At 44.4% G+C, this 23,065-nt stretch overlaps 2 protein-coding genes across 5 annotated transcripts in view; one reads left to right on the forward strand and one right to left on the reverse strand.

Moving 5' to 3' along the window:
- Positions 1 to 7,180, forward strand: part of TPPP (tubulin polymerization promoting protein) — a 128,633-nt gene extending 121,453 nt beyond the window's left edge. For all 4 annotated transcript variants that reach the window (XM_054018699.1, XM_054018702.1, XM_054018701.1 and 1 more), the window contains one exon: positions 116 to 7,180. In XM_054018699.1, coding sequence (XP_053874674.1) covers positions 116 to 137 — 22 coding nt within the window. In that variant the 3' untranslated portion in view covers positions 138 to 7,180. The remainder of the gene's footprint in view (positions 1 to 115) is intronic.
- Positions 7,181 to 13,998: 6,818 nt separating this feature from the next.
- Positions 13,999 to 23,065, reverse strand: part of CEP72 (centrosomal protein 72) — a 54,025-nt gene continuing 44,958 nt past the window's right edge. Inside the window, exon 14 of the mRNA XM_054020935.1 lies at positions 13,999 to 21,076. Coding sequence (XP_053876910.1) covers positions 20,920 to 21,076 — 157 coding nt within the window. The 3' untranslated portion in view covers positions 13,999 to 20,919. The remainder of the gene's footprint in view (positions 21,077 to 23,065) is intronic.

Genomic DNA, 23,065 nt, shown 5'->3' on the forward strand with positions numbered 1-23,065 from the left:
AGAAAACATCCATAATTATTTAAATACATGGTATTCTATTATTAACAGCACGATTAATCATGATTAATTTTTTTAATCACGTAATTTATTGTGATTTTTTTTAATCACTTGACAGCCCTAGTTCACACGGCCGTTGAGATCCTGACCTGAAGTCAATGGGATTTGCATCAAGCCCAAATTGAAGGCCAAGTCCTGCAAGTTGCTGAGCCCCATCAACTCCTGTTGACTTCACTGTTCATCACTAGGAAGCTGCCTCAGCTAGTGTGACAGGCTGTACCCACTCCTGCAGGGCGAGATGTAGGAGCTGTCACGTCTTTGAAATGCTGCTGATCCCACAGAGTGTCAAGGCTTCAAAGAGTGCTGCTGTGCTCTACTGCTACACAAGTGTGGCAGGGCACAGAAATGAAGAGATTCAAAGTTGTGGCTCTGGGTGTTTGAGAAGCCTTACAACATAAAGGAACTGACTGTGTACAGGAGTTCCATGTTTGGAGAGTGTGCAGATCCGGACCCTAAGGCTAGTGGGTGCAGGTTGCAGTTAGATTTTCCCAGTTGGGGGTGGTCAGACAATTATTTAATGAGAGTTGATGTTGCAAGTCAAAAAGGTAGCTTTGCAACCATTAAAACACAAATTGTAGAATCATAGAATATCAGGGTTGGAAGGGACCTCAGGAGGTCATCTAGTCCAACCCCCTGCTCAAAGCAGGACCTAATCCCAACTAAATCAACATCATATGTCGTAATACACAAAGTAAATATCCTTAAATTCTAGTAAGTTCTCAAGCAGCATTTTTCTTACGTTGCCTATTGATAAATTTTGATGATTATCTATGGAAATATTTTCTGTTGGTTCGTGTGTGCGATGACATGGACGTTTACCAACATATAAAGATAAAAATTGAATCCTTCCAAGCCCACCAAAGTTCCTACCAAAAGAAACATGCTCTAAAAGGGCCTTATCCAAAGAGCATTGAAGTCAATGGAAAGTCTCCTATTGACTTCAATAGGCTTTGGATCAGGCCTTAAGAAAATAACACCGACAGCAACATTATAGATTGACAGAAGCATTTATATGTTAAATGCGTATTTATTTTAATATTTTTTCAATTGTTAATTTTTAAAAGCTAAATAGAACAGGTGAAGAAAAGTTACTTTAAAATGAGGGTGAAGAGGGGAGATAGTAGGAAAGAAAATCTTTTGTGTTAAGTCTTTTCTCTGCTGCTAACTGGAGGTGAGAACACAAAACAGACACTTACTTTCTCAGATTCAGTGTCTACCTAGCCCTTACAAAGGTGCTCAGTGTGAGAAGGATGCAAAGAGCCTGCCCCTTGTGTAGCCTGCATGAGGGCCAGGCACAGTTGCAGCCCCTGCACTTGGAGAGCAGGGTGTGTGGAGGATAACAGCCATATGTGTCGGAGGCAGCAGGCTGCACCCCATTAAGCGGTGTAGTAGGTATGCTTCTATTGTGCATCATTACTCTAGGCAGGGTAAATGGCATGGTCCCGTGTCAGGATTTGTGTACATTGCAGGTTTTCTGCTTGTGATCTTTTTCCATGCATCTAAGTCCGTTCCATCTCACTGGGCATTCACGTCAGTCTGATTTGAAGCACCCAATGCTTCTCAGTTCATACACACACAAAAGTCACTGTACAAATCTTGCAGTCCTCACCTTTTGTTTTCATTTATAATTTGATTTTGCATCCTTTGAAGTTCATAGTATTGAAACATGACAAGATACTTCAAATGTGATATGGCAGATATCAAAATCTGTATTTTAAAAACAAATCAAACACAATTTAAAAATAAATTGCATTCATGGGCATAGTTTGCAACTCGTCCCCCCCCCCCCCCAAACTGCAAGCTTGGGGCAGGCACTGTGGGCCTGACTGGAGCTGCCCTCTTCCCCCCAAAATATAGAAGTCATACTATGCCTACGATTCCATTAACACTAAGGCAGGGCCCAGTCCTGCAAAGCCTTACACTTGTGCTTAATTTTACGCCCTGTGTGCAAAGTTAAGCACATGCATTGTTAGTCTTTTCAGGCTCAGGGCCCAAGAAATTAAAGTGCTGACTGGGGGAAACAAATCGATTTTTAAAAAGTGAAGTTACACAAAAATCAGATTTGATTCTTGCTTTAGTGCTAGTTTAATAAATGATTTTTGAGTACATGATGTGCTTTAATGTTTAGTCAGCATAGTTCTCTCACGCTTTAGGATTTCTTCCCTGTAATCTCATTTATATAAAGCAGTCAGTAATGAAAGTTTTTGTCCTTTTATTTATGGCCATGGAAGCTGTAACAGCCTTACGATATCACATGCATTTAAAAGGGCAATTTTGCTTTAACAACTCTTCTGCATGACCAATTACATGATGAATTGTAATCAAATATTTTTATGAGTCCAGATTAAGTAAATATTTTACACAGGGGAGACTGGCCAGGATAAAGCCACCAGATTTATATTTGCAGTTCACCAAAATTTCCTAGTAACTGTGTGGCTTCAGTAAGAGATTTATTGTTGGTTTTCTGTTTGGTATCTTTAAACTCAAAAGCCTCTTCATAGTTTTCAGCAGTTTAGGCATTCCCATCCAAAGATCTTTTTGGCTAAAGCACGGCACCAGTGCATTTTATTGACTCTGTGTGGACAAGAAAACATGCTGGGGTTATAGAAGGCCTGAACCCTGAATAAATATTTTGAACAATGCTTGTTTTTTTCCCTCCAGTAGCTCTATTAATTTTTTTTAATTTACAGCATCTGACATTTCATTTCATGCTTCAGATCTAGAAGTAATTTTTACTGACTTGGTTTGCAGTGCTGGTTGTACCTTCATATGTTTTTTCTAGAGACGCATTATCCTTCCCAAAACGTCTTAAAACTAATTTGAAAATCAATTTTTATTTCTTTTAGGCTATTAACTGTTACAAAATAAAGTTTGATTCTTTGTGCCTCGGTGTGCAATGCCGTACTGCTGTTCAAAGCATAATCCTGCCTTATGGTGATGTATGTATGTACTTGTTGGGGGCGTCTATCTGTGTCCTGTTTGTAATCCCGAATAAGTGTTCTCTGCCCTCCATTGGCCAAGAACCATTTTGACCTCATAATAAGGAGAAAATGTAATGTTGTTGCATGCATTAGCACATGCCCTCCAAACTATTAGTCTTCGGTGTGTGCCAAAGTAACCACACCTTTTTGTACATTCTATTTGTAGTGCAAACTATAAGTACTTTACTTACCCTGCCAATTACTCAGTAGTGAGTAATACTATACACAAAATTTGTACATGTTTTGTAAGCAGGTGTGTACGTGTGTGTACCTACACTGTAGATGTAACTAGTATTTGTGCCATCTGGGTGCTGATCCAAAACTTAAAGCTATTGGGGCCAAATCCTGGCCCTCCCACCAAACCGGACCAGAGCTGTGTGGCTTGGCCTGGCTATGACACTGCAAAGCCCTCTCCATACAATGGAGGACAGAAATCCCGGTCAGGGCAGCTCTATAGCTCCTGCACAGATGTCTAACCCGTTCCTGGTTCTGGGGGGCCATGTCCACAACTGTCCCTCACTGGACTACATTGCAGGGCAGCTGCAGAGTAGAGGAGGTAACATCACAGGAGCACTTCCTCCCTGATGTTCCACTGGGAAAGGAAACAGCTGTCAGTCAGGGTGAGGACAGTAGGTCATCAGAATGGATGCCCTCACATGCCCCCGGGCAACATTTTACAATTATCCATGGCAGGGAGCCCCGAATCATACTCTGAGCTCTTTGGCCTCATGCACTTTTGCACCCCTTTTTTTGTTAAGCAGGTCTGCAGTTACTGTACAGAACACTACACCAGGCCAGCCATCCTCAGCAACAATCATGGGGTGGGGGGAGGACTAATAATGTGTCCTTTTACTCCTGTGGAACAGGGCTTGAGGTGTGGGCCCATAATTATTACACAAGACCAAAAAGTAACGTTCAAAATATGAAACATCAGTGCAGAGAGATCAAACTCACACTAAACTCATAATAAATGCTACAAGCCACATAATCAAACTGGGTGCCTCAGCTGGACACCTAAATAAATCCCACATTGGCACTTGATGCCCACATGCCCATTGGCGCACCCAAATATTTGAAAATAGTGCCTAGACTGTTTTCATATTTTTATCCATAAAGCCAGCAAGAGACACTCTACCACCATCACAATCACTTGCTAGATCCCCAAAGCAATGGCAATATAAGAAGGAAGCTCTTGAAACTTTGACTTTCAAACTAGTGATGGGGCAGCCTCCGAAGGTTTGGATGTGCTGCAGACAGAACCTCCATTGCCCAAGAACTGATCATGACATCAGGAGCTGTGGGAATACCGCAAGGACAGCTATTTTTCATAGTTTTCCAATATTTCCTCATCTATATTGCTCTGAAGCCAGAGAGGTGGATTTCAAAACAAGGTAAAAAGACATGTCTAATTTTAGTTTTTGTTAACCTTGAAAAAAGGATTGGAATTAGTTTGGGTTTTGGATTAGCTCTTATTTCATTCAAACTACCTTCCTCTTTCCTGCTTATGTGGGGTAAGTGGATTTTTGCTATAACACAAAGCAATTTGATTAAAAATAAGGAAAATAGCCGTGAGTACATTTACTGGATATTGACACATGCATGGTATTACTGATGTGTTCTAATGCCATTCTGAAATGGCTATTATACTGTACCATCTTTTCTCATGTATACAGATCTATTTGGGCAAGTGTAAACAGTATATAAACAAATGCCAAGATTATCCAAAGTTGCTGTCTAAAGTTAAGCTCCTAAATTCCTATTTAAGATCCAAATAACTGGCCTGATTTTGAAAAGTGCTGATCATCCAGCACTCTCCACTGAAGTCAATCACTCATTGGTTGATGAGTTCATTTTTGAAATATATGTATAAGCATCTGTTAACTTCCGGAATAACTGAAAAGTACATGGCACTTGATGGAAGCCGTTTCCATTGTACTGTTAATGTTTTTCTGAATATATGTTTTAAAGAGACCCGTCACTTAGTGGTTATTTCAGCCAGTGTTCTTAATAATGCATGCTCAAGATTCAATTACTTTTGATTTTTAGTGCCACATGAATAAAGTTATATTCAAATTAACTAAAAATACAGCCTTGAAAAAATATACTCACGTGCCTCACATAACTCTCCATTTTAATCAGGAGTTATTCTATGGATGGTTTAAAAAAAATGAGGAAAGACAGAAAGGTGATCTACTTCCAGATGATGGTGCATTATTTCAGGTTCCAGTTTACAGTAGATGAATTTGTGTTGGTACTTGCTCAAGTGCTATTTTAAACAAAGTAATTTTAAAAATGTGAAATAGTTCAACTGTTAAAGACAGTTCGTGTTAATAGAGCCATCAAATATAGCTTTTTATTTTTCTGTGGTAAATTATTCTTACTAACTATATATACACACATCTTTTATAAAGGCCTTGTGTAAAAGCCTGGACACACACACAAGAACCTAAACCTGTTGACAAAGTACATTCACTAAGCAATGAATTACATAAAGTCACAAAGTCAAAGACAACAACAAATTATAGTATATAACATGAGTGTGTTTTCTGTGTGCTGGATTCAGAATATATTAGCCTCAGCAGACGACTCAACTGGGAGGTTTTCCCCCATATTGCCAATAGTATAAGATGGTCTGTTTGTCTCAAAATGCTGCCGATTAAAGAAATGGTCAATAATGGGTATATAGGTTGAGGTTTATCCTTACAAGATTTAATCATGTCATAAATTTAAACATCACCGGAAAAATATATATTTATACAGAAGAGTATTTTTTGAATTCAGTTTCTGGGTGTTTTTTATAATTCATTTTCAGCCATGGCCATTTATTTATGCATATTATCCATTGCTCTTTAATTACATCTTTTATCTGTCTCATCCTGTTCCAATATACACATCTGATTTGGCTTATATTGTCTTGGATCTACATATGTCTGGATGTGCTTACTGCAGGACCTGCCCACTAGTGTGGAAGGAGAATTGCTTTGGCTAGAGTAGTAGCGGCAATCTGTGTTAGATAGTTGTTTGCAACATGGAGATGGGTCTTGTTCTTGTTTTCCTTGGAGCCGTGTACAGCCTGATAAGTAGCTAAAATTAATCTTATCATTTCTTGTTCCTGTTTTGTTATGTCTTTCGTCTTGGCCCAGAAAACCAGGAAGCTGCTGTGTACTTATGATTACCTTTATACTCAATGTTTAGTATTGCAAACATTAACATTCATCTGTACTAGCATACTGTGTCCACTGTGAAATTTTCAACATTGTAAAAACCTAAGATCATTTAACCTTACAAGTTTACTTTTTTCTGACTAATTTATCACTGATTTTTTTTTCATTATTGCAAATGAACAATTTGAGTGTAGCATTTCTTAATTTTTACTGTAGTGGCTAAACATACTGCGGTATTTAACCTCTTGGTGAAGGGAGCCAGGCATTTTTCATTGCAGAAAACACTGGCAGAAAACAGAATGCTGGCCCCACTGAAGTCCATGGCAAAAGTCCCATTGACATCAATGGGGGACAGGATTTCATCTGCTGGCTTTAATGGCAGGAAAAATGGACCCACCAGTGCGCCAAGGGGTTAGTAGCTATGACAGAGGTTAGAGGGGAGCACATCAGTGATTCTCTGTTCCCATATCTTAGTTTCATTTCAACTACTATTCAATCTAACAAAAAAAATAAAGAAAGAAACTTGAAAGGGAATCATATACTACTAGTTTGTACTAGGTTTTTTTTTCAGGAAAAAGGAAACATATATATATGCAATATATTTTTACACTGTTTAATAATGCTATAAAGTATTAAATATATCACTTTATCAGTGTGAATGTTAAAGTAATGACAATGTTATGGATGTTTAAACCTTTTAAAGTTGTCTTGCTGATTTCTAAAACCACATTAACCATGGACAAGCTACTTTGTCAAGTAAACAACATTATTCCTGATGATTAGAGGAAAAGTTTGAGTATGGCAGTAGTCTGTTTAGCACTGTAAAAGCTTGGTTTGAAAACTTTTAGTAAAATTCGTATTGTATACGCCATTGTTTCTTAGGAGTATTGCTTTTCATAATGTATGTTATTGCTACTGATTGTATAAAATTGTATCTTAAGTCGGTAAAGTGATCAATAAATCTGTTAATACATGTTAGCCTCTTGTTTTCATAAAGTAAATGATACTAACTATTAGTTAAACTGTCTGTTTCAAGTCATTTTGTAATTTAGCTGTTAAGGTAATTGGCAATAAATGTATAAACTACGGTTAAAAACACTTCACTGACTGACACTTCCCACTTCTAGCTTTGAAAGACACATTTCCGTTCAGACTTAGTTACCCTATCTGTCAAAATGGAGATCATTATTCTTACCTATTTATCTTACTCGGGGCAATGTGAGGATTCGTTAATGATTGCAAAGTGCTGTGAAGATGAAAAGCTATGCTTAGCGTAAGAGCTAAGCATCTTGTTATGACACTAGGACTATATAATGAGTGTCCTGGAGTTCTGAAAATATAAAAATGAATACAAGTTCATCGTGAATAAAAGTTTGGATATTCACAGTACTTAAACTGGTCTCTGATCTCAAGCTCCTAGGCTGCTACTCTACTGTTGACAGAAAGTGTTGTGACAATAAATGCTTTACTCCCAGGAAGAGCTGTCAATAAATATAATTCCTTCTGAAAAAGCAAACACATTCTTTTCTCCGTGGAGCAAATGGACTTTGGAGAGAGGAAAAGACGGTTACTCACCGTTGTAACTGTTGTTCTTCGAGATGTGTTGCTCATATCCATTCCATTAGGTGTGCGCGCGCCGCGTGCACGATCGTCGGAAGATTTTCTACCCTAGCAACACCGGCGGGTCGGCTGTGGAGCCCCCTAGAGTGGCGCCTTCATGGCGCTGAATATATACCCCAGCCGACCCGGCGCCCCCTCAGTTCCTTCTTGCCGGCTACTCCGACAGTGGGGACGGGGGGCGGGTTTGGAATGGATATGAGCAACACATCTCGAAGAACAACAGTTACAACGGTGAGTAACCGTCTTTTCTTCTTCGAGTGCTTGCTCATATCCATTCCATTAGGTGACTCCCAAGCCCAACTTAGGTGGTGGGGTCGGAGTGAGACATTGCTGTGTGCAAAACCGCTGATCCGAAAGCAGCATCGTCTCTGGACTGCTGCACTAGTGCATAGTGAGCTGTAAATGTGTGGACTGATGACCAAACCGCCGCTCTACAAATGTCCTGGATCGGAACATGTGCCAGGAAAGCAGTCGAGGAAGCTTGGGCCCTCGTGGAGTGAGCGGTGAGGTGCAGTGCTGAGACACCTGCCAGGTCATAGCAAGTCCGAATGCAAGACATAATCCAGGAGGATAGGCGTTGTGAGGAGACCGGTGAGCCTTTCATTCGGTCGGCCACTGCAACGAAGAGTTGCGTCGTCTTTCTAAAGTGCTTTGTGCGGCCAATATAGAAGGCCAGGGCCCTGCGTACGTCCAGGGAATGCAAACGTTGATCCTGGCGAGTGGCATGTGGTTTAGGATGAAAGACCGGGAGAAATATATCCTGGTTGATATGAAAAGGAGAAACCACCTTAGGGAGAAAGGCAGGATGTGGACGAAGCTGCACTTTATCCTTGTGAAAAACTGTGTAAGGGGGCTCAGATGTAAGCGCCCGGAGTTCAGAAACACGCCTTGCTGAGGTGATGGCTACGAGGAAGGCTGTCTTCCAGGATAGGTACAGAAGTGAACAGGTGGCCAGTGGCTCGAATGGAGGACCTGTGAGCTTGGAGAGAACCAGGTTGAGGTCCCACGTCGGGACGGGCTGACGTTGTTGTGGGTACATCTGGTCTAAGCCCTTGAGGAATCTAACGACCATCGGGTTAGAGAATACCGAGGACGCGAGTTCCCCTGGGTGAAAGGCCGATATAGCGGCCAGGTGAACTCTAATTGAAGATATCGCCAACCCCTGCTGTTTTAGGGAGAGGAGATATTCCAAAATGAGAGGAATGGGTGCCTGCAACGGGGACGTGGCTCGTTGTTCGCACCAACAGGAGAACCGCTTCCACTTGGCCAGGTACGTGGTGCGTGTTGAGGGCTTCCTACTGCTCAGCAGAATCTGTTGGACAGAGAGCGAGCATTGCTGCTCTGCCTGGGTGAGCCATGGAGCAGCCACGCCGTGAGGTGGAGTGATTGCAGGTCGGGGTGACGCAACCGGCCGTGGTCCTGAGAGATGAGATCCGGACATAACGGAAGCGGGATCGGAGTCTGAACCGAGAGTTCCAACAGTGTGGTGTACCAATGTTGTCTCGGCCACGCTGGAGCGATCAGAATTACCTGTGCCTGGTCTCTGCGCAATTTGAGCAGTACCTTGTGGACCAGAGGAAACGGAGGGAAGGCATAAAACAGGTGGTCTTTCCAGGGAAGGAGAAACGCATCCGAGAGGGAGCCCGGAGCTCGACCTTGTAGGGAGCAGAACACGTGGCACTTCCTGTTGTCTCGAGATGCAAACAGGTCTATCTGGGGAAACCCCCACTTCTGGAAGATGGAATGTATGATGTCCGGACGGATAGACCACTCGTGCGTCTGGAAGGACCTGCTGAGTCGGTCCGCTAGAGTGTTCTGGACTCCAGGGAGGAACGATGCCGTGAGATGAATTGAGTGGGCGATGCAGAAGTCCCACAGGCGAATGGCCTCTTGGCATAGAATTGACGAACGTGCTCCTCCTTGCTTGTTGATGTAAAACATGGCCGTGGTGTTGTCGATGAGAACTAACACACAACGGCCACGTAGGAGATTGAGAAATGCCTGGCACGCCAGGCGCACCGCCATCAGTTCCCGAACATTGATGTGCAGGGCTAACTGGGGTGCAGTCCACAGGCCCTGGGTATGGTGTTCGTTGAGATGGGCGCCCCAACCCAGAGATGAAGCGTCTGTGACCAGGTGCAGAGAGGGTTGTGGGGTGTGAAAAGGGATCCCCTCGCAGACCACATTGTGATCTAGCCACCAGGTGAGGGAGGTCAGGACCGAGTTCGGGACCGTGACCACCATGTTCAGGCTGTCCCGATGTGGACGGTATATTGATGACACCCAGGTTTGAAGTGGGCGAAGCCGAAGTCTGGCATACCTGGTTACGTACGTGCAGGAAGCCATGTGGCCCAGCAGGGTAAGGCACGACCTCACCGTGGTAGTTGGGAAGGCCTTGAGCCCTTGAATGAGGTTCTTGATGGTGCCAAAGCGGTTGTCTGGCAGGATGGCTTGTGCACGTCTGGAGTCTAGAACTGCGCCGATGAATTCTATTCTCTGGGTAGGTTCTAGAGTGGATTTGTCCTTGTTGAGGAGGATGCCCAACTCGTTGAATGTGTGCACTATTATGTGGACGTAAGCTTGAACTTGCTCCTTGGTGCGACCGCATACCAGCCAGTCGTCTAGGTACGGGAACACCTGTATCCCTTGTCGACGAAGGTACGCTGCCACGACAGCCATACATTTGGTGAACACCCTTGGGGCCGAGGATAGGCCGAAGGGAAGGACTGCAAATTGGTAGTGCACCGTGTTTACCACGAATCGCAGGAAGCGTCTGTGAGGTGGGTAAATTGCGATGTGAAAATATGCGTCTTTCATGTCGAGGGCGGCGAACCAGTCTCCAGGATCGAGGGAAGGGATAATGGCCCCCAAAGAGACCATGCGGAACTTCAACTTTACTACGAATTTGTTGAGTCCGCGCAAGTCCAAGATGGGCCGCAGACCTCCTTTGGACTTGGGGATCAGAAAGTAACGGGAATAAAATCCCCTGCCCCTTAACTCTATCGGAACCTCCTCTATGGCCCCCATGGCAAGGAGCGTAGAAACCTCCTGTATAAGAAGTTGCTCGTGAGAAGGGTCCCTGAAGAGGGACGGGGAAGGGGGGTGGGAGGGGGGGATAGAAGAAAACTGGATAGCGTATCCCCTCTCCACCGTGCGGAGGACCCAACGGTCCGAAGTTATAAGGGACCAAGCACGGTGGAAGTGGGAGAGGCGATCCCGAAAGGAGGGGTCTGGATCCTGGGGAATGACTGGGGCGCCGTCCTCGACCGCACCTTCAAAAGTTCTGTCTAGGACCTGAAGGTGGTCTTGGTGGCCCCTGGTTCTGACCGGGTTGAGGGCCAGCCCATCTTCTCCTACCACCTCGCCCTCGCCTTCGGGCAGGGTCCTGTCTCTGACGAGGTGGAGGGGGGTAAAAACGTTGAGGCTGGGGCCTAAATGGTCTGCGCTGGGGACCCGCAACATGCATCCCCAGGGAGCGCATGATTGTCCTGGAGTCCTTGAGGCTCTGCAATCGAGAGTCCGTCTTCTCCGAGAACAACCCCTGTCCTTCAAAGGGCAAATCCTGTAGGGTTTGCTGTAATTCAGGGGGCAAACCCGAAACTTGGAGCCAGGAGGTCCTTCGCATAGCGATACCTGCGGCCAGGGTTCTGGCGGCCGAGTCCGCTATGTCCAGGGAGGCCTGTAAGGAGGTCCGAGCCACCTTCTTACCCTCCTCAACCAAGGCCCCAAACTCTTCCCTGGACTCTTGGGGAACCAATTCCTTGAACTTCCCCATAGAGTTCCAGGAATTAAAGTTGTAGCGGCTCAGGAGCGCCTGCTGGTTAGCCGCTCTAAGTTGCAGCCCTCCAGCTGAATAAACTTTACGGCCAAACAAATCGAGTCGCTTAGCCTCCTTTGATTTGGGCACTGCAGCTTGTTGACCGTGGCGCTCCCTTGCATTCACTGATGACACCACCAGTGAACACGGCTGGGGATGGGTATACAAGTACTCGTAGTCTTTGGAAGGGACAAAGTACTTTCTTTCCACCCCTCTCGCTGTAGGTGGGATAGAGGCAGGGGTTTGCCATATCGTAGTTGCGTTCGCCTGGATCGTGCGGATCAGGGGCAACGCCACTCTTGATGGGACATCCGCCGCGAGGATATTTACAATGGGGTCCTGCACCTCCACTATCTCCTCCGTCTGTAGGTCCATGTTACGGGCCATCCTACGTAACAGGTCCTGATGAGCTCGAAGATCTATTGGGGGTGGACCTGTGCACGACGTGCCCGCCACTGCCTCATCCGGAGAGGAAGAGGAAGATGCCTCCGGTGGTAAGGGATCCAGGGGAGGAACCTGGTCTCCCTGTTCCTGGGACGGAGCATCACCTGCCCTTGGGTCCGGGACGTCAGGTGGTGCAGATACAGAGGCCTCCATGTCCCCTGGAGGAGGGCGAGAGATGGTGGACTCTGGGGCCCTTGTATCAGAGTGACCCGAGCGAGAGGTTGTTGGAGCCCCTTGCGCCTGGTGGTATGCCCATGGGGTCCAGAACGACCAGTGAGATGGGCCATGGTCAGGGTCCTCTGCTCCCTCTTGCCAATGGCCTAAATCTTGCTCCCCGGTTTGCCCCTGAGGGGGGTATGCCGATCTTGACAAGTCCTCAGAGGAGCGAGACACCGATCTCGATGGCCATGGCGGTGCCGACTGCGCCGAGACGAATCCCGTGGGATACGGTGCCGTACGGTGCCGGTCTAGAGATGTTCTATCTCTACGCGGTGCCGGCGATCGGTGCCGAGATCGCGATTGGTGCTGATGACCTCGCCGGTGCCGGGAGTCGGACCTGGATCGAGACGATGACCTGGAGTAGGCCCGGTGCCGGGAGCGGCCTCTCGACGTCGAACGTCGATCGTACCGGTGCCGAGAACTACGTCTCGACGTTGATCGGTGCCGACGATCATAACGGTGCCGAGATGTAGAGCGGTGCCGCGATGATCTTGGCCGCGAGTACGACCGGTGCCGAGGTGATATCCGGCGCCGGGACTGTGAGCGGCGTGGGGACCTGCTTCGGGACCTGGACCGGTGCCGTGGTTCCAGCCCTTGCGATGGAGGGCGCATCAAGGCAGGTTTTCCCCTAGATTGGACCGGGCGAGTCAACGGTGCCGACGGTGCCGGTGGTTGGGGCGGTGCCGGCTCCGTGAGGGCGATCAATTCTCTCGCCGTCACGAAGGTCTCCGGTGTCGACGGGAGGCACTGTATCACTGCCAGTCTCGGTGGTGATTCTGTCTGCACCGGACTCAACGGCCTCGGAGCCGGAGTCGACGGTGCTGGAGGCACCTGTTTTCGGTGCTCCACAGGTGGACGCGGCTCTACCCCCGGCACCGGGGGAGCCGGCGTCTTCGGCACTGAGGTCCCCGCCTTATGGGATTTTTTATGTCCCGGGGATAGTGAACGGCGCCGAGGCACTTGCTGTGAGTGCGGTGCCGATGGGGTCCGGTGCCGTGGAGGCTTGTCCGACGTGGTCGGCATGGTCGGTGCCGCCGGGGCACTGCGCACCGAGGTGCTAGGTGCCGGGGCCTGACGCGCCGATGGAGCGTCTGGGCTAAGTGCCGCCTCCATAAGGAGTTGCCGGAGTCGAAAGTCCCGCTCCTTCTTGGTCCTCGGTTTGAAGGCCTTACAGATTTTGCACTTGTCTGTTTGATGGGACTCTCCCAGGCACTTCAAACACGAGTCGTGCGGATCGCTTGTTGGCATAGGCTTAGCGCAGGAGGCGCACTGTTTGAAGCCGGGAGCCTTGGGCATGAGCCCGGCCACGCGGCCGGGGAAAAAGGGGGAGAGAACCCCCTGAATCCCCTTTAACTATATAACAACTATAAACAAGTGAATAACCAACTATATACTATAAACAACTAGAACTATAACTGTGAATAACTGGATAAGCTAGGGAGAGTGGAGAACAGCTACGCCGCGCTCCACAGTTCCAACGACCGTCAGGGGCGGTAAGAAGGAACTGAGGGGGCGCCGGGTCGGCTGGGGTATATATTCAGCGCCATGAAGGCGCCACTCTAGGGGGCTCCACAGCCGACCCGCCGGTGTTGCTAGGGTAGAAAATCTTCCAACGATCGTGCACGCGGCGCGCGCACACCTAATGGAATGGATATGAGCAAGCACTCGAAGAAGAACTGTCTTGCCTGTTGGATGATTGGGCAGATGTAACTATCTATCAATGGTGCATTTGCTCGCCCTCAATGACTTTTTAACATTGCAACATTATTTAGTTTTATTTTAAACAAAAAAAGTAGTCTGTGCTCAATAAGGTTTTTAACTTAATCACAGAGCCTTTATCCATAAATATAAATATTCCTCAATGCCTCGCAGTTGTATGATAAAAAGTAATAGAATGAAGCTATTTTATCAGAACATACACTAAAACAGTATTAGCAGATAATATCACAATAACGTTGTGCTGTTTAAGAGTTGTAGAAGTACTATGGTGGAAGCTGTACATGGTACTTTCCTACTTTATCACAATACTAATATCAATCTATGATTGAACATGTTATAGTGCAACATACCACTGAATTGTCCCATACATACTATGGGAATGAATGTTATTTTTGCAATCACTTCCTCAATAAACACACCTATGGAAATGTCTTTGGCTAAAATCTGATAAGTAGAACTGAAAACCTCCGATGACCTTCTCTCTCCATAGAGGCCTCAGACCCAACATGACTGCCCCAAAGAACTCCGTCGTTTGTGAAGTTGGTGATCCCTAAACATGTATGGTTGGTCACCTGAACAGCAGAAATCAAATAAAACATGACTTTTTGGAGTTTTTTTTTTTTTTTTTTTTGGATGGAAAGGTCAGTTTTTTTAACTCAAAAACCTCTAAAGAAAGGGTGTTTTACAGTCCACTACTCTAGTTTACTGGGAATCTAGAAATTAAGGCTAGGGTTTTCAAAGGAGCCCAATTGAGCTGAGGGTCCAAATCCCACAGAATTTCAAGAGGATGGCCTGCACCATCCTTTGACAGAATAAGCCTGGGATTTTCAGTGGCCCATTTCAAGGAGCTGTGTTTATGTATTTGTGTAATTCCATGTATGTATATGTGCATGCAGGATATGTATACTGTGTATGTGACATAGTAATATTTAATTAAAATATGTAAAATTATCTGGGCCAGATTCTCTGTGCTCTAGCTTCTGTGGGCTGCATCAGAGAGGGGGAATCTGTCAGAGAGCTGGTTATGGCTCCATGATTATCCCCCTGACTCCAGCCCCACGAACATCTTAGAGCAAGCTGGGGGCTGAGCCAAACCACAGCTGCTAGCTCCAGTGCTCTAGGGTTCATATGCCAAATTCATTTTCAGAGTGCATGATGTTCTGGTTCCTCCCCTACTGCACCAGGGCTGTGGGTAGCCCTGAGATGGACTCCTTAATTAGCCTGATACTGCTAAATCAACTCAAGTTCATTATGGCAGCAGTTCTCAAACTTTATTGCACCATGACCCCCTTCTGACAACAAAAATTACTACACAGCTCCAGGAGGGGGAGACTAAAGCCTGAGCCCCACCACCCTGAGTTGGGGGGGAGGGCAAAGATGGGCAGGGGCATATAACCTTAGCCCTGGGCGGTGGGGCTCAGGCTTCGGCTTGGGCTCTGGACCTCAGCAAGTCTAACGCCAGCCTTGGCGACCCCATTACAATGGGATTGCAACCACTGTGGGGGTCCCGCCCTGCAGTTTGAGAACCCCTGCATTATGGCATACCCATCTGGTTGAGGTACAGAGTGTATAAGGCTGAAATGTGTTCATGAGACTGAAATGATCTGAGCCCGAAGGCTCTAAAACTAGACAAACATCTTTTAAGTGGTTATGATAGCAGCATAGTAACCACAGCCCCAATTCACCAAAGCACAGATGTGCTTAACTTAAAGCATTTTCTTAAATCCATCCCTATTCAGCAAAGCGCTTAAGCATATGCTTAACGGCAGGTTCCAGCTCTCAGGAGGGAGTGCTAGACAGAGGGTTTGGGACCCCAAGACTGAGACAATGACTGGCCTCCAGGGGTTTAAAATACCTGGGACCCCAGAGGGTGGGTTCCTCACAGCAGACTGGGGGTTAGCCAGCAAAGGAAGCCTGCCTGGGGCTGTGGCAAAAGCATTAAGCCAGATCCTGCCCTCTTATACAGCTTTACAAACACTATGACTTCAGTGGGATTGTGCAGGCGTAACACAGAATTTGGCCAGCACAGACTATTTCCCTCACAACTAACTACATAAATATTTGTTTGACTCTGCTAATTAAATACTGATAAGGCAAAAGTGGTGTGTACTGTTTATGTATCCAAGGCAATGTGGCAATAGAGAATCACTTTTAGAAAAATGAGAACATTTCAATGATAAATGACCTTCATAAGTGGGACATTTTTATATAGCACAATAAGCCCAAACGAAGTCCACCCTGCCATTCCTAGTCAAAGGGCATTTGGGGCCAAAATGTGCTTGTCCTATAATAACTGTTGTGTGTTATCTGAAAGCTGATTTAGCAAACTAGCTCCCTTGCTAGAGCCCACTCACCTTTTGATCTCATCTGCTGGTTTATTTATAGTCAGCTTAGAATGCCTAGAACTGTTGGTGGAGTTGTATAGAATCATTTAAAAGTAGGCTGGTGCTTAGTACACCTGCCTCTCTGGCCAGACCATGTTGACCATTCAGTGAACGCGTATGCCATAAATGTGCTTTGCGCTCGTGAGTTTCTGCATTCAAGAATACATTATGCAGATAGCACATTTTTGGCTGTTTGTTTTTCTAATTGCAAATACAAAAATCATTCAACATCAAAGGATGCTGCAAGCACAAACGCAAAGGTAAAGTTTTAGCTGTTACTGTAGCTGGAACACTTTGGGCAAGTGTGCCTAACTCACTAGCTCCGCTGCAGCTTCTTGTTTCTCCAGTTGTATATCCCTGGTCTAGTTCCCCAACTCAGTCCATGGATTGAAGAAATTACATAGATGAGATGGACAGGAGCAATTCCCTTTCCTAAGCCATGAAATGATGGCAGAAAATAGTGCTTATGCTACATCTCATTTTGGCTTAGATGCTGATTCTTATTTTTCTATTTGTTTTCATATCATTAACATATGTCTTCACTACACAGGTACCTTAAGTGATCAGCACTTGGGTCTGAGGCCCTGAGTTAGTGTAGCCCAGGTGCGAGCAGCCACAATTCAAAGCCATACCCCAGTTACTCTGTCATCAATGGTGCTGCACTTCTCCATTTGTCATTCTAGCTTCTGGAGGCATAGCTCATGGTTCTTTGTGCTGCTGTAAGTGCTATGATTCTTTCCTAGTGAATTATGGGCGAACTTGGTTGTCCTTCTGGGCAGATGGAGGGAATTGTGGGAAGGCAGTGGAGGACTATCAGTGCTGAAGTGAGTCAGTTTGCATGCTCACAGCAAAGATGGCTGGTTACCACCCAGAATGAAAGCAAGCTCTAACCCATGCTCCCAGCTGTGCCTGAATGCAAGCACCACTAAACTCAGGTGAGATGTGCGTGTAGCTGAGAGGGGGCAACACCTGACTAAGAACCTGAGCTAACTATACTGTGAGGACATACCCTCAGACGACAGGGAATTTCTAGGCATTGAGACTTCTTTTCTTCCCTAGTTTCTCTTTTGCTCCTCTTCACTTCGTTTTTGTGCTTTTCCTTTCCTCCCCACCCCCTTATTTAAAGTAATTGAAATGACTTCTGTTTACCTGTTTCTCATATTCACCATCTTTTCCACCCAGCTAGAAACCCAAGTCCCTTTTCCCCTCTAACAGCAACAATCACGGGGAGCTTAGAAATAGGGTTTGGCTAATTTCTTGCAAATGTGTTTACATCACTCTTACTGAGCTCTGGCCCTTGTAAAAGTGTGCTCCTTGGCCTTACCTCTGACAATTAAGATGTAAATATTATGCTAATATTAAGGTGGAAATTTGCACCAGGAAAAAGTGATCTGCTGGTTTTACACTATGTGCACAATATCTTAGTATTTACAATGTATTTATACAGCACTATGCATTATGGAATATCACTAAAGACTATCATTTATATTTATGCTGTGTTGTTGTAGCTATGTCGCTCCCAGTATATTAGAGAGACAAGGTGAGTGAGGCAGTATCTTTTATTGGTCCAACTTCTGTTGGTGAGAGAGACAAATCATTTACAGGAGTCACTTCAGCCACCACTGAAATGGATCTAGGGGGGTGAAAGACAGCACATAGCAACCCTACACATCAATTTAAAACAGGAAGTGAAGAATCCTGTAACCAATGGAGATGCAGGGGGAATTGTCCTGATGGACAATGATTCAAATTGGGATTTAACTAGGATGCTGGGGCTAGCCCTTCAACCCTTGCATACAGGGCCATGGTATCTATAGTGAGCGTAAGCTGGCAGGATATTGGAAAGAAAGCTTCATTCACATTCGAGGCACTCTTAATGCTATGCTAACACAGAGGTTCAGTACCAGCCAAGGGGAAAGGGCAACTTTCTGAATCACCAATAGCCTTTCTTGAAGCATAGGCATGTAGGCAACTTTAGCTTCTCGCCTACCCCTCAATAAAAAACAAGTTTTTTTAAAAAAACAGCTGTTTAATATCACTTTAATGAATAGTTTTGTACCATGACTAAATTTGTCCAATTTTAATAAAATGAGATAAACAAGCTTCTGTTCAAAGCTCAAAGTTTCATTCCTTTATTAACCCAATCCCACAGCCTAGTTGTCTACATCCAGGCAGCATCATGGGAATTTGTTCCACAGCTTCCATCTAAATAGGAACCAGACCCAACCCTGCTTATCACATTCAGACTAGCCAGGATTCTTGCCAGTCATAACCCAGTGACAGCCCACATGATGAATATGATTAATGAGGGCTTAAGTTACCATGAACGTGCAGGCGACTGCTATGAGTACATAGGTATGATATTTTTGAGGTTTGTTTATGTATTAAGTTTATTGGAAAGATTCCAAAAAGGAAAAGCACATAGAATAGAGTATCAGGGGTGGAAGGGACCTCAGGAGGTCATCTAGTTCAACCCCCTGCAGGCAAGCGTCTGACGAAGTGGGCATTCACCCACGAAAGTTTAAGCTCCAATACATCTGTTAGTCTTAAAGGTGCCACAGGACCCTCTGTTGCTTTTTACAGATCCAGACTAACACGGCTACCCCTCTGATACTTGACACTCTTACATAATACTTATGGGAAGTCTCAAGTATAAGAGAACCCTTTTGACTAATCCAACTACAAAAAACCCTTCATTTTTTAAAGTTACATATACACTTTTACTATTGCTTCACTCAAGAACAGCTGTTAGTAAAAGTGACTTGTATTTACTGTATATCAGAATTGAGTAATTAGTATGAGATCAAATAATTTGAATTTCTTTTATTAGAAAAAGATTACGAGAAAAATATTCAAGAAAGTTATGGATCAGACTATAGTTAAAAATAGATTATACCTGATCCATTTTTATTGCAGAAGAGAGTAAGCTGCATCAGATATTAACTGCTATTTTTTTTAAATCAGACAAGATATTCATAGAATATCAGGGTTGGAAGAGACCTCAGGAGGTCATCTAGTCCAACACCCTGCTCAAAGCAGGACCAATCCCCAACTAAATCATCCCAGCCAGGGCTTTGTCAAGCTGGCCCTTAAAAACCTCTAAGGATGGAGATTCCACCACCTCCCTAGATAACCCATTCCAGTGAAATAGTGTTTCCTAATATCCAACCTCGACCTCCCCCACTGCAACTTGAGACCATTGCTCCTTGTTCTGTCATCTGCCACCACTGAGAACAGCCGAGCTCCATCCTCTTTGGAACCCCCCTTCAGGTAGTTGAAGGCTGCTATCAAATCCCCCCTCACTCTTCTCTTCTGCAGACTAAATAACCCCAGTTCCCTCAGCCTCTCCTCATAAGTCATGTGCTCAGCCCCCTAATCATTTTCATTGCCCTCCACTGGACTCTCTCCAATTTGTCCACATCCTTTCTGTAGTAGGGGGCCCAAAACTGGACACAATACTCCAGATGTTGCCTCACCAGTGTTGAATAGAGGGGAATAATCACTTCCCTCGATCTGCTGGCAATGCTCCTACTAATACAGCCCAATATGCCGTTGGCCTTCTTGGCAACAAGGGCACACTGCTGACTCATATCCAGCTTCTCATCCACTGGAATCCCCAGGTCCTTTTCTGCAGAATTCAATGCACATTTAACGGGGAAATTTTCTGCTGGCTAGAATCCGCCCTTTTTGTGCTGCCTGAGAGACCAAAGAGGGCGGATCTCAGTAGAGAATGTGACTCTTAGTGTACTAGTAGGTGAAAGAGTACCAGAGTACAGCTCATACTCAGTAAAGTTATGGAGAGTAAAATAAAAGCCTTAGACAATGATGTCTGTTTAGGGAAAATATTTGATAGTGTTATTTGTAATGGAATAACTAAAGTTACTATCAATCACACATAGGCCAAAGGACTATCACAGATACATTCTTTGTAAAGTTTCACCTCTTGTTACAGGTGCTCACCCACAGTGGAATTGAAAGAGCAAGCAGTGAATATTTTCTATTTCCCTAAAAAGTTTCCCTTCTAAACCATGTTTAATATTACATTTGATAATATGGACAGCAATACCCAGCGCATAAGTACAAATCAGTGCTATAATTCAACTTACGTTATACTACATTTATATATAAAAATATGAGCTATGTCCTTTTGAACTAACTCAGCCATTGGCACTTAAGGTCCTGATTTCAAAATAATAGTTCTAAATTTGAACTCACATTTAGCTTTAGGTAGCCCTGAGTTCTGGACTGAAAGTGCTCAACCAAAATTTCTGACTGGGTTTAAATTGCCATCATGCACATCCATGTTTCTGTAAAAAAGAAAGTGAAGATTTGTTCTGGAGAAGTCTCTGCTGAACAATTCATATGCATAACGACAGAAAAACAATTTTGAATAAATAAAAGGTATCAAAGACATCAACTCATGGTGCAGTTGTAAATGTTTGCTCACACAGTCAGATAAACTCAAGGGTGTCACCTCTTATAAATCATTTACAATAAACTTCCTTGGATTGTCACTAACACCTGCTGTTGTCCATGTTGCTATGAGGATGTTTATCCATTGTTTTTTTTAACTGATTGTAACTCCAGTGTAGCTGCTCAACTTCAGTCCTGTGCCGTGTACGTGTCTCTGCTAATTCTTCCAGGAGATGCTCATTGGTAGAAACCAAAGTTCTGCAAATAAACAATCCAAACATCTAATTGTGCTTATTATTTCAACCATTTTATAAAGTCTTTTTACTTCCTTTCACATTTCTATTGGGTACTACTATTTCTTTGTAATTCTATTACGGAATAAGCTATTGTGAGCTTTTTAGGAAGAGAGAGATTTTTAGGAATAATTTATGACCAAGTAAACATTCCTTAGCGGAAAGATTTATCTCAATAATACATTTCAAATAGAAGTGCTCTCCATATGAACAAGTTTGCCTTCATTGGACTAAATCCTCAGCGGACGTAAAATAGTATTTTACATTACGAAAGTTCTGGCCAACTATTTTTTAGCCACTGAAACAACTATAAAAGAAGCTGTTGTGTTAATTTTGAAATCCTCATAACTGCCAAGATATAGACATACTGTATTATGTTACCTTATTATGGCAACCCTCCCCACTCAGAGGACTGCACAGACTCTCACCCCATATGTTCAGGACACCGATGGGCAAGACCAAGGATGTTTTGTTTTTCCAAATCCAAAATTGGGATTTATCAGATCCACATTTCATTTTATCTGAAGCTGAAGATTCCCCCCTAGTTTTGTCCCATCTCCAGATCATGTTGAAAGGAAGTTATACAAAGCAATCTTTCAGATATATACTGACATTGATTTTAAGAACAAGTGTCAAAAATTATAAGTCATACAAAAGCAAATTTATAAGGGGAACTTTTTTTAGCATGTATGCACCATGCCCATTTCAAAATAAGGCCCAAATCTCATCTCCCCAGAACACAGAGAGAGAGAGAGCAACTTACTAAAGCACAAAAACACAACAAAAAGGGGCTGGGGTCATGCCCCTTCTATCCTCTCACCAAATGAGTTATTCTATAACTGGACAGAAACATTAATTTCTTATTAGTAGATCACATCACATATCATGTATTACAAGTTTAGAATATAAAACTGTTCGCTACATTACAGATCCTAAAAAGGTGACCATTTAGCGGCCAAGAGAACTTGTTTCAGGTAATTTATACTGGGGACAAAGGTCAGTCCCAGAAAATGCCAGACTTGGCTCCTAGCCAGAGTTTCACCATCAGCCCCTGGAATCCATAGTCCATCCACCACAAACGGAGTGGGTAGGTATATTTTCTTTAGTACTGACTTGAGTTAATCACAATTCTGGGAGCGGATGTTTTTTAGCCTATCGCACCAGGACACTCTGACTCCAGCAAGTTGTGGTTAACAGGGAGGCTCTATGGGCTGCTGAAGAAGATTCAAATCCTTTGTGAGGGATGCTACAGCTACATCAACCTCGTAGAGAGAATCTGTAGCTTCTGTAGACTAGCAGGGCCTGCTTAAAATGAGTTGTTTCTATGAGACCCTATAGGATTTTTGCCACAGTATCTGCCACTGGTTTAAATCAGCCCATGTTGATCAATGGCTGAAAGTCATTACCATTGAACAGAAGGCCTACATTACACTGAAATAAATTGGTTGTTTCAAGTTCATCTCCTCAAATAGCATGTAACTACATCACAAAAAACCACACAGTACTCAACCCCTCCTCGCTGACTGTTTTGGCAGAGGGGAAAATGTTTAAATGGGCATGGAGACGAAGATATTTTCCGCTCCCAAGAGATGATCCCGCCAGAATATGGCTGAAACTTATTTATTCAATTCATAAAATCAGCCATCTAATCCCCTGGACACTGTACAAACATAAAACATTAGTAGGCCAGTGCGTATGGCACTTGGCACTGCCAATACCTCTGCTGCTATCTCTTCTGGCGATAAACAGCGTCCTTCAGATTCTAGTTCTCCCAATTTGACAGAGTACCACGAGTCACGTAATTAAAATAAAATAATTCATTACACATTCCAATCCTTTCATTCAAACAATAATAAAATAGAGCAATATTTACACCTTCATAAAACATGTCTCTAGTCTCTCTTGTACACAACCTCTCCAGTGAGTTAGCCCAAGTCAGGGGTCTCCTTTCAGC

Source organism: Malaclemys terrapin, chromosome 2 (genome assembly GCF_027887155.1).
Source record: "Malaclemys terrapin pileata isolate rMalTer1 chromosome 2, rMalTer1.hap1, whole genome shotgun sequence".
Lineage (NCBI taxonomy): Eukaryota > Metazoa > Chordata > Testudines > Emydidae > Malaclemys > Malaclemys terrapin.